The sequence below is a fragment of the Canis lupus genome, chromosome 38, assembly GCF_003254725.2.
Source record: "Canis lupus dingo isolate Sandy chromosome 38, ASM325472v2, whole genome shotgun sequence".
Taxonomy (NCBI): Eukaryota; Metazoa; Chordata; class Mammalia; order Carnivora; family Canidae; genus Canis; species Canis lupus.
In genome coordinates this window covers 16,598,760-16,611,183 of record NC_064280.1, presented here as the reverse complement: position 1 = coordinate 16,611,183, position 12,424 = coordinate 16,598,760, and the positions used below count along the sequence as shown (strand labels likewise).

Here is a 12,424-nt window from a genome sequence, read left to right as displayed (position 1 = left end):
CGATAAGAGATAATGAGGGCCTAAGTTGGCCTGGAGACATGGAAATGGCAGGAGGGAGATGAGAGAGAGAACTAGTTCGCTGTCAGACCTGTCAGATTCCCGACTGAGCCAGGGTGAGGGACAAGCAGGGGGCAGGAAGGAGGTCCTGCGCTGGGTTGTTCAGCCCTGTGATGAGGGTGGCTTTCACAGAAACAGGGAAGGATGTGTGGGTTGGAAGACTAATTGAATTTGAATATCTGGCCTTTGAGAGGTCGGCAGGACATCCAGACAGACATAGCTAATGGGCAGGTGGAGAAAAGAGCCCTCGAGCTCTGTGGCGGCGAATGCTGAAGACAGAGCAACCCTGAATCTTGTATCCCTTCTCTTCAAGAAGTCAAGTTCCAGAGCATTTTTCTGACAGGAGCATTTAATCAGCATTATTTTCCACATTATCTGTATTTGTACCTACAGAGAGATTGCCAGCGGTCTGTATGATGAGCCTCCACCACCATGAAAAGTGTTAGTATGCACTGGAAAGCGTGCAGTGTCTTCTGGAAAGTTCTCCACAAGAAATTATATTCCCCTAACACACAGCATCCATGGGATTATCCGGGAGGATTTTCCCCGTTTCAGAAAACAAACAACAAAACCCTGATGATAAGGGAAACCGAGGTATCACTTTAGGCAAACAGGGAGTGTGTGATAAATGCATGTGGGTTGGTGGATCCCTGGCCTCTGCTCCTGACAAAGGAGGGATATGATATGAATTGAAGGAGCAGAGGCAGCTGTGTGGTATAGGAGGACTGTGTCACCGGGGAAGCAATGGCACAGCCCTGGGAGCACCAGTCTCTCTCGGAGTCCAGCTGCTGGGGCTGGTTGAGGCTCTGGGCTTCCGACTCTCCCCCTTGATCAACTATTGACAATTGACCCTTGGCATCGCTACCCCTTCACTGTTTATCTCTGCACTTGCTCTCCCAGGATCTAAATCACTTCTTCAACATCTGAGCCAGGGGCAGCTCCCTCCTGCCCTCCTCACCCCTGCAAGAGAGCCAGGCTCACCTGCCCTCCATCCCTGTAGGCTATGCACTGCACCCTAGGCACCCTGCCCATTTGATCTCCCTTTCACCCTACTCCAAATATCCAAATATCAGCTCTAAGATCTTCCTCATCCTCCTAGGAAGTGCAATGCAGCACTGGGCTTGGACAAGTCTCTGGGGAAACTGGTTTCTGTAGCTTCTGGGGGTTTCAGGCTGCAAAATCTATGAGAGGAGGATGTTTATCACAGCATGTTGCTGCCGCCCTGAGCCCTGTCTGCCCTGCACTGAGAGTACAAAGTCCATGTACCCCCATCTGGCTTGTTTACCCTGTGCTCAGTGAACTGAGCACACGCTGACCAGCAGTAAGGGTGCTTGGTAGGGACTCGGCAGCATAAGTCATGGGCCAAGGAAGCAAGGAGTGCGGCCCAAGGAGTAGAACCCAGAGGGTTCTTTCTCTTTCCTCTCAGTTTGAGTAGGAAGGAAGGGTTCTACACATATCTTCTCTCGTTAGCCCTTCAATCAGTACTAGAAAAATAAAGAACACACACAACACTTAAGTAGAGTGCCATTAAAATTCCTTCTTCTAGGGATCCCTGGGTGGTGCAGTGGTTTAGCGCCTGCCTTTGGCCCAGGGCGCGATCCTGGAGACCCGGGATCGAATCCCACGTCGGGCTCCCAGTGCATGGAGCCTGCTTCTCCCTCTGCCTGTGTCTCTGCCTCTCTCTCTCTCTGTGACTATCATAAATAAATAAAAAAATTTTTTTAAAAATTCCTTCTTCTAGAATAGTCTTAGGAAAATCAAGAGAGATTCCCATTTATGCTGCAGCAGCACCAGGTTTGACTGGAAGTCAAGAGCCTAGACTAGAATCAGCATTTAAATCTGCTACTCAAGGGCACCAGGGTGGCTCATTGGTTGAACATCTGCCTTTAGCTCAGGGCATGATCCCGGGGTCCTGGGATTGAGTCCAGCATCGGGCTCGCCGCAAGGAGCTTGCTTCTCCCTCTGCCTATGTCTCTGCCTTTCTGTGTCTCTCATGACTAAGTAAATAAAATCTAAATAAATAAATAAATAAACAAACAAACAAATAAATAAATTTACTACTCCAGGCTCTTTGACCTTGAACTAATTACTTAAACTTTATGGTTCTGAGTGGCCTTATCTATCACCTAGAGATGACAGACGGATCTACTCAAAGGTCTGGTGTACAAACAGGCAGTAGGATGTATGAAGTGGCCCATGCATTGGAAGTGGGGGCCATCATGGCAGAGATGTGCCCAGGAAGCTCCCAGGGTGGCTCTTGGGAGTACTCGACCCTGGCCAGCCCTCCGCTCCCTCCTCCACAGGAACCTGGTTCTCAGGACACACCAGCCAGCCAGGTACTCGCTGACTCCGGAGGGTCTGGAGCTGGCCCAGAAGCTGGCTGAGTCAGAGGGCCTGAGCTCACTGGATGTGGGCTTCAGGCCAGAGGAGCCCCCTGGGAAAGAGCCAGAAGTGCCAGGAGTGGCCTCTGCTGATCTTGGTGCTAGTGAAGGGAGTGTCCAGCAGCTGCCACTGGAGCTTGGGCCTGGAGAGTACAGGGTGCTGTTGTGTGTGGACGTTGGCAAAGCCAAGGGGGCAGGGCACAGGCCAGAATTGCTCCTGGAGCTACAGCGGCTGCATGTGACCCACGTAGTGCGCAAGTTGCATGTCGGGGACTTTGTGTGGGTGGCTCAGGAGACCAGGCCCAGAGACCCAGCAAGACCTGGGGAGCTCGTCCCGGACCACATCGTGGAGCCAAGTGGCTAGATGATCTGGATCTGTGCAGCAGCATCACAGATGGCCGCTTCCGAGAGCAGAAGTTCCGGCTGAAGCGCTGTGGTCTGGGGCACAGAGTACACCTGGTGGAGGAGCATGGCTCTGCAAACCACCTTAGCCTTCCTGAGGGCACGCTGCTGCAGGCTGTCACCAACACTCAGGTCGTCGATGGCTTCTTTGCGAAGCGCACAGCAGACATCAAGGAGTCAGCTGCCTACCTGGCCCTCTAGACGCGGGGCTTGCAGAGGCTCTACCAGGGCCATACCCTACGCAGTCGCCCCTGGGGAACCTCAGGGGATCCTGAATCAAGGCCTGGGCCCTCCCCACAGCCTCTCTGCTCACTCCTCACCTTCAGTGACTTCAGCTCGGGAGCCACGAAGAACAAGGCCCAGTGTGTGCACGAGGTGTTCGCCAGGCAGCTGACGCAGGTGCGGGGAGTGAGCGGGGAGAAGGCAGCAGCCATAGTGGGCCAGTACAGCACCCCTGCCAGCCTCCTGGCAGCCTGTGACGCCTGTGTCACCCCCAAGGAACAGGAGATGCTGCTGAGCACCATCAAGTGTGGTCGACTGCAGAGGAATCTGGGGCCTGCTCTGAGCAGAATCTTTTCCCAGCTCTACTGCTGCTACAGCCCTCTGACCTGAGCCATCCCGTGAGGCCGACTACACCCCCCCCCTTCATGAGCTAGCCAGCCTTTTAATCAGAATCCACTGGGCTACAATAAAAATATAAGTATTTGCAGCTTAAAAAAAAAAAAAAGGTGCTAGTTCTTAACCGAGAGGCAAGAAATTGTACACTCAGTTTTAAAGAAGCAAAAATTTTGAAAAAATACAAAGACTCCAAAGGTGTATTGTTGACTACTTGTAAAACATGCAACAGAACAGTTAAACATCATGGTAAAAGTAGAAGCTTTCTCTCAGCACTGAAGAGCAGTCCTACCACTCCTACGAGTAAGCTCAGCCTGAAGACACCAGAGAGAAAGACTCCGAGTTCTGCAAAGCTGAGTCATATGTATGGCTCCAAAGGCAAGAGCCCTGCCTCGATATTCAGGACACCTACATCTGGACAATCAACACCCACTTGTGCCTCAAAGAATATGAGCAAAAGAAAGAAACACCTTTCTCAACTAAAAATGTTGCTTAGTCAAAGTGAAACCCAAAAGAACTCAAAGGTGGACTTCAGGAATTTCTTATTGTCTTTGTAAAAGATGGGCTGTGAAAATAAATGTTTAATGCAATTCTGAAAAAAAAAAAAAACTAAGCACAGTTTCTCGTGAACATTTAAGGGACTCTCTGCTCACCAAACACAGGATGATGGAGAACCCCATTTCCCTCTGATCTATTGGAAAATAGTCCCAGCATTGAGCCAAAATTTTTGTGCCAGGTCCCCAGAGTCCTATTTTAAAAGTCCAGAGCTCTGAAGCAAAACTAAAAAGGGATCCCTTCTCTGACCTGCTACTTAGGGACCCTGGAGAGTCACGAGACATGGTAGGTACAGGTGACGTCGCCAAATTTTGTGATAACAGAACAGGCTATCCAGGGCTGAGAGAATGCCGGTGGTATTTTTTGGCACATGTGACTTTAGCAAAACTGTAGACCAGTCAAAGCTGGTCTTCACAAAGAATTACATTTTTTAGTTGCATACTCTCAGTCTAAATTGGCAACTCAAGACCTCACAAGTCTTTTTTTTTTTTTTCTGTTTCCTAGATTTGCTTAAACAAAAATATTATTCATGATTTTCTTGCTTCATTTTAGATGAGATTTACTTTAGACATTCAGAAAATAATAAAGCATGCATCCATATGCCCATCACGTGGATTTAATAGATTTTGAATTTTTGTTATCCTGGCTTCATGTTTTCTTTTTCATTTTTATTATTTTTGTAAATGAAATAAAACATCAGATGTAAATCAAATCTTCATTTTCTGTTACTTTTCTCTACCTGACCCCTAGAGAGAAACAGTAAGTATCCTGAGGTTGGTGTATATTATTTCCTTGAATGTTTTTTAAAAAAACAATTTTTTGTATAGAAATCTATTCCTAAATTATAATATTTATATATATTATCATCATAAAAAAATATTATCATCATAGATTTCCTTTTGTGTGTGTGATTATTTATTTATTTATTTATTATTATTATTTTTTAATTGGAGTTCGATTTACCACAGATTTCCTTTTGCAACTTGCTTTTTTTCACTCTACATCATATTCTGAAATTTTTAATCATTTCAAATGCTGTGAAAAAAGCAGGTTTTTTTTTTCTTTTTATGCTGCTTTGAACATTTCTCCCTGCCTCTTGTGTACTTATGGAAGAATTTTCCATAACACGGAGCCTAAGAATATATTTTCAACTTTACTAGATATGCCAAATCACTCTCCGAAGTGATTGAGCCAATTTGTATTCTCACCAGAAGTGAATGAGTATTTTCATTTTCCTATACTTTTGCCAACGTTTGCTATTATCAGACTTCTATATTTTTTGCCAGTTTTGTGGGAATGAAATAGTATCTATTGTTTTCATATGCATTTCCTGGTTACCCATGGATTTGGGCAGTTTCTCATATATTTAATGATAATTTGTTTCTCTTTATGGGTTGCCTATTTATATCCACTACATATTTTTCTAATGGGTAGTGTCTTACCAAGTTGGGAGTTCTGTAAAGTTAGCTATATGCAATGCAAACATCTTCTTTTCAGTAGCTTATCTTTTTTTTATCTATCTATATAAAGTACAATTTTAAGATATCCATGTATATCAATATTTTCCTTTAAGATCTGTGGGTTTTGTGCATTGTCTAACAAATTATTCCCTATGTAGAAATAAGAATATTTTTCTGTATTTTCTCCAAAAGGTGTCAAAATTTTCATTATATGTATATGCATATATGTGTATATATATATATATATGTACACTTAACAATTTGAAACTGTGTATGTGTCTGTGATATAGGGGCTTTTTAATTTTCTTTTTTTAAGATTTTATTTATTTGAGAGAGAAGGTAAGCACTAGGAGTGGAGAGAGGCAGAAGGAGAGGGAGAAGCAGGCTCCCTACTGAGCAGGGACTCCAATGCGGGGCTTGATCCCAGGACCCTGGGATCATGACCTGAGCCTAAAGCAGACCCTTAACTGACTGAGCCACCCAGGGGCTCTTCAAATATTTTTTAATTAATATTTTCATTTCTTCTCTGTTTCATAAATTATCTTTTTTTTCATGGTTAAAGAACAGGGACATCCAATTTCTACTTGGTATTTGTTTATCTTGTGGCACTGCCCTCAGAGAACAGGGTCAGCAGATCAGATCCTCAGAGTTTGTTAAACATGTGCCAATGCATTGTTTCGAGAAAACCATTTAAGATGCAGAGACACATTCTACCTCTTGAAGATTATCACTTAAGCTGTGCTGTGCTGATGTGATGTCTTTGGGAAATCAGAGCCAAATCTTTTGCTTTATTTTTTTACCGTAGATTCCAAGTATTCTAAATTGTGTAGGGGAAAGAAACCATTTTCAGCCCAAGAATACAGAAGCATCAGTAATCATGAAGCTTCATAAAAACCCCAGTTTATTTTAAAGGGTTAAAAAAAAATCCCTGAACACACAAAAGGTCATACAATAAGCTCACCTTTTCTGGAATACCCTCTTGTAGGTGTCCATCTGCTCCATGCTAGTGCCAGTTGTAGTCTCATAACAGGTGGTGTAGGCAAAAGGGTTGCAAAAGTTCTCCTTCTCAAATGTTTTATTTCATTAATTTCAAAATGCACATTTGGAGTAAAATTTTGAAACCCCCGAGTAGGACCGTGATAACAATATTGGGTATTATTATTATTTTTTAAAGATTTTACTTATTTATTCCTGAGAGACAGAGAGAGAGAGAGGTAGAGACACAAGCAGAGGGAGAAGCAGGCGCCCTGAGGGGAGCCTGTGGCAGGATTCGATCCCAGGACCCCAGGATCATAACCTGAGCCTAAGGCTGATGCTCAACCACTAAGCCACCCAGGTGCTCCCGGCTTATAATTTTAATTGGCAGCTCTTTCCTGCCACCCCCTCCACTTTATAAAATGAAGGGGAACCTTAGAAACTTAAGGTGTCTTAGCTTAGATGAATGACATTTCAGTCACCTGGGATTCCACAGGTAAAATTCTTTCCTTCATCTTCCAGGCCCTGAATTAAATCTGTGATCTTGTCGAGTCACTTAACCAAATTAATTAAGCCTTACGTTCTTCACTTTGTAGGATTATCGTGCAAGTAAATATGTGAGTGGATCTAAAACATGTAGACATTGACCTGAGCCCTGCTACCTCGAGAGTCCTAATCTGACAGGAACACCTGAAACCTTTAGTTCAGGGATGCCTGGGGATGCAATTAAGAGGAGACAGTGTCACTATACTCCCAACACGGCCACCAGCAGGTACAGGTCATTTCTTAGCAGTTTATCTTTTAGACCAATTCAAGCACACATTTAACAAATGCAAATGCAATCTGCTGTAAATGTGTGGAGCAGCTTTATCTCCCCGCTGAGTTTGCCATATTTACTCTCGTGGGTCCTTCTTCACACCAGGAGATCGAATCCCCTTTTCCCCACCCGGCTCCAAGGGCAAGGCTTGCCATCCAGGTGGTGGGACAGTTCCCCTCGCAGGCTTGATGAGAGCAGCCCAAGAGTGGGAATAGTGGGTATTCTTGCCAGCGTTTAGAGCCGATGTCCCCTCCACTGTTCTTCTCAGATTTGCCATGCAGTGGAGTCCCCGGCGCTGACAAGGCAAGAATTGATTTATTCCTTGGTGGAGGGATGGGGAATAATACTCAAGTTGGAAAACTCAAGCTGCTTGGCTATAATCCCCAAATTGGAACTCTCCTGCCCTCATTCTCAGCTGTCACCCAGGCCGTGTTGGGCTATCTTGTCCCACCCTGCAGCCCCTGGAGCCACAGGCTTCTGCACACCAGACACCTGTCCCTCCTGTAGACATCTCCCTTCTACCTTGGTTCTCTGCGCCCCTCTGCCTGCTAGTGGAGGAGTGGCCTTCCCCCCTACTCTGCTTTGTCTACCTCCTCTTGGCTTTGCAGAGTCCAGTGGCATGAGCCTCAGTCTTGTCACTTGGTAAATATATCGAGACGTTTGTCAAACACTTAACCTTGGCAAGTGTTTTGCCGAGTACTGAGGAGAGAATGGTAAATAAGACCCAGTTCCTGTTATCAGAGAGCACACACTCTACTGGAGGAGACCTGCCAGTGAACAGATCCCTTATAATATAACAGGTAAGAGTTATTGCAGAGATATCAGCAAAAAAATAAATATATAAATATATTTTTTTATTTTTATAAATTTATTTTTATTGGTGTTCAATTTGCCAACATATAGAATAACACCCAGTGCTCATCCCATCAAGTGCCCCCGTCAGTGCCCATCACCCAGTCACCCCCACCCCTCATCCACCTCCCCTTCCACCACCCCTAGTTTTATAAATATATTTTATAAAAATATATATATATAAAGGAAGGAAGTCATGAAGTAATGGGAACGGGTCAAAGATATGACACTAGAGCTGTATCTAGAAAGATGAATAGAGATTTACAGCATTTGGAAAGCAAGGCTTCCTGCAGAGCAAAGTATCCTGCACATAGGATTGTGCAAGGAGCTATTGGTGCTTGTATGGAAGGTGCAAGGAGTAACAGAAGATGGGACAGGAAAGGGCACCTGAGGCCCTCACAGGACAGACCTTGTACATTAAGCTAAAGCACTGGATTGTCCTGGGGCTACCAGTGAAGAGGCATATTGACTTATAAATGAGGCAGTGTGATTTTAGGTTTTTTAGAGCCAAGAGTCTGGCAGGGGTTTATGGACCAAAATGTGACCCCAGATACCCACAGACTACCTGTTGAGCTTGTCAGAAATAAAGATGCCATATTTCCTAAATCGCCTTCTGCTGGGGGTGAGCACAGGGCACAGGAATCCTTATTTTTAAAAGCCTCCTAAGACGTGTGATGACAGGCCAATTGGCTGACCTCTAGGTAGAGGATGGCCTGGAAGAGGAGATCTACCAGAAGAGACCAGTTAGTCATCTAGGATAAAAGCAGAAAGAAAAGGGGTGACTGGTTGTCTCAGTGGATTAAGCATCTGTCTTCAGCTCAGGTCCCGGGTCCCGGGATCAAACCCCCACTGCCTGCCTGGCAGGGAGTCTGCTTGTCCCTCTCCCTGTGCCTCTCCCTCTGCCCTTTCCTTCCAAGCTCCCACCCTCCCCCTCAAATACATAAAATCTTAAAAAAAAAAAATAGAGAAGATGAAGCCCTCAGGGAAACCAGGAAGGCCAGACTCAGAGGTTTGCTTATGCTGCCCCAAGACAGGCCAGGGAAACCTCTTTCTTAATGTCTTGGGCATAATGCGTCCTTCGTTCTTGCTTTATTAGTCCATTCTTTCACCCAAAAATCATTTATGGAAATTATTTATTGGCTGGGTCATCTTCCCGGCCACTGAAGATATAACAGTGCACAAAAGAACAAGTACATGAAAACAAGCAAGTAAGCAAATGCACAAGATGATTTCACCCAGTCCTAAAATTTTCGAAGAAATCAACATAGGGGGGACGCCTGGGTCGCTCAGTGGTTGAGTGTCTGCCTTCGGCTCAGGTAATGATCCCGGGGTGCTGGGATCGAGTCCTGCTTCAGGCTTCCCACAGGAAGCCTGCTTCTCTCTCTGTCTGTGTTTCTGCCTCTCTCTGTGTCTCTCATGAATACATTTTGAAAATCTTAAAAAGAAAAAAAAAGAAAGAAAGAAAAAATCAACAGAGGGTGTTGAGATACAGCTTGATGGGAAAAGTCTACCTGAAGGGATAAAATTTGAAATGAGACCTGAATTGGAAAAAAAAAAGGGGGGGGGGGGAGCCAGGCCTGAGAGTATCTGAGAGAAGAGTGAGCAAGAGCCAAGCAAGTGTGAGCTTGGCAAGAGAGGATAGGGAAGGAACAAATCACAGATTTTACAGGGACTTAACGTCCTGAGTGAGTGCTGTTAGGGTATAATTTTCAAAAGTTGAAATTATGACCTTCTTACAAATATCACTAAGATATAATATGACGTTATATATATTAATTTTTATATATACGCATATACATACCTATGCACTCATGCACAGTCAGAGATGTGGAAATATATTTGTCAATAGACGCAAACTATAAGTGACTGTACAGCGATGCCAAGCAATGTTTAGGATTATCTTTTCCACAGGGTAGAAATCAATTGTATTTCTACCAGAAAAAAAAAAAAAAACACATCTCCATTAGACAAGAGTCATTTGTATTATCCATTTTCTACAAAGTAAAAATTACAAAATAGGCTCAAACCTTATAGTAGGAGCTGATCCCAGAGGGCCACCTGGGGAGTATACAATATTCCATTAAAAGACACCCAGGAATCTCTTGCCATTTCAAATTCTTTTATAATTTTTTTTTCCTAACAGAATAGTGGGAGATGTTCTGGAAAGTTGAAAGCAGGAGAGGGGCACGGTCTGATTTGCATTCGGAAAAGAATACCTTGACTGGTTTTTTCCTCATACTGTGTGTACTGGTTATTACTGACTGATGATAAGCCTCCTTTTTCACAATAGATTTTGAGTTTCTTAAGAGCAGGGGTTGTGACTTTGCTAATACCTTGTCTGGTAAAATGGTTCATAGTCACAAATGTTTGGTAAATGAATGAGGAATCGAATGGCCTTGGTACTGATAGGACACGGCATTCGATGACACAGAATTTCAAGTTTCTGGATTGGGAATTTGTGAGGATGCTCATGGCACTTACAGAGTTGGAGAATATGGGATTTGGGACAGATTTTGGAGGGAAGATATGATTGCCTCTCTTTAGTGCTTTTTGAAACTTCTGTGAGAGACTGGCTAGACCTTCCCCAAAGCTGGTTCCCCCTGAGTGCGAGGCCGGAACCCCTTCCAGCCTGGCTCCTATGTGGTTAGACGTGCTGTGTTGCTGTGCTCTGGCCAGTGGAGTTTGAGTAGTAGGGATGTGGGTCCCTACCAGGTTGGGCTCATCAATCTGCCGACTTACAGCCCTCTTCTTCCTTCCTCTACTGGCTGATGTCAACAACCAGAGTCTCCTTGGAAGACACACGTTGATGTTGGCAAAGCCCCATCAGCCTAGAAATGGAGGATTTAGTCTCTGCTTGCTCTAGGTTCCCACGGTATTTAAAAATACCAAAAATTGTATTTTTATATAGCATTTGTTCTATTTTGTTTTAGAGTATGATCATGTCCATTTTAATCTTGCTCTTGCAATTGCAAACCTGTAGTGTCGTGTTTCTCAGAGGGGTGTTATTTGTATTATGCATGAGGCAATTACTGTGTGGGATTGGGCTTGGTTTACCCAAGGTCCATCCACTAACTGCCTGGATCTCTCCCCACCCCAGACCTCCCCACCTCACACAGTGGTAAATGGGACAAAACCATCCTTAGTTTAACAACTTCTAGAGCCTAATGTTCAGGATACTACATTTTTTCTGTCTTTGATACAATGAATGTGATGCAAGAGAAAAAACTTAAGTCAAAAAGAGCAAGTGTCAAACCCTTGCTCTGTCTTTCACTTGCTCGGTAATTTTAGGGGAGTCTCTTATTTCTCCTTTAGCTTCTTTATTTTCATCTATCAATGGAGGTCAATAGATTCTACTCCACGGGGTGATTTTAGGAATAATACGCAAAGACTTTTTTTGGAGTAGGTGTTTAATATATTTTTTTGTTTCTATATCTCCTCTGATCTTACTTAAATTAAATCAAAATTAAGAACCATTTATTACCATGTTCTCTCTTTTGGAAAATGTCTGTGGCTCAAAAACTATTTTTAAGGGAATGTGTATGTGCGTGATATTTTAGGTATATGTGTCTATTGGCATGAGATTGAGAAAAGTTAAATGGGGAAGAGTAGACTTTAACTCATATTTCTTATTTTTGGTTATATTATTTAATTCACTGAGGCCATCAACAGCATAAATGACTTTTGTAGTTTGGAAAGAAACATTCTAGAGAATCTAAAAATAATTTTTGAATTGATTACGTTGGATTGGAAAGCATCATGCTTCATTTGGTAAGAAAGCAAAGGATGTGCTCATGGGCTGCTTCTGACAGATTTTTGGTTTGGTTCGTTTTTAGGGTAGAAATTTAAAAGTAGAAGAAAATGAGATCTTTCCAAGTCTACCTGAAATAAAATCAGAAGTGCTATCTCAGAGAGCTTGATCATGATGGATCCGCCACTGGGAATTAGCAGGGAGGGCCACTTGCCCACATGTGAGACTGTCTCCAGTGATGCCACAGACCTGTGCTCTGCAGCCTGGCTCCACAGAAACAGGGAGACAACCTCAGAGAATACACAGTGATCTCCCCTTCCCCTCAAGGTGCTGCTGTGGGGTTTCTGTGTGCCTGGAGCCAGGAGGACTCCACCTGGGCTGGGGTCTCCAGTTCTTTCTCTGAGAAATGCAAGACAGGGGCAGGGCCAACAGAATAAGAAAAACATAGCATTTTGCTACCCAGGAAAGGCAATAGTCTGGAGATATTTCACACTTTAGGAAATCAGGGCCTTTATGCCTTACTTGCCTGATGGTAGACACTAAATAAATATTTGTATTCTTT

General features: G+C 43.9%; 1 protein-coding gene and 1 pseudogene across 1 annotated transcript; both read left to right on the top strand.

Annotated features, from left to right (window-relative positions):
* Positions 1-2,253: 2,253 nt before the first annotated feature.
* On the top strand, positions 2,254-3,478 carry LOC112642837 (crossover junction endonuclease MUS81-like; annotated as a pseudogene).
* Positions 3,479-3,487: 9 nt separating this feature from the next.
* Positions 3,488-4,064, top strand: LOC112642838 (UPF0711 protein C18orf21 homolog). The gene is made up of 2 exons (XM_035711080.2): positions 3,488-3,491; positions 3,576-4,064. The coding sequence occupies exons 1-2, from the start codon at positions 3,488-3,490 to the stop codon at positions 4,010-4,012; spliced, it is 441 nt and encodes a 146-aa protein (XP_035566973.1). The 3' UTR covers positions 4,013-4,064.
* Positions 4,065-12,424: the final 8,360 nt, after the last annotated feature.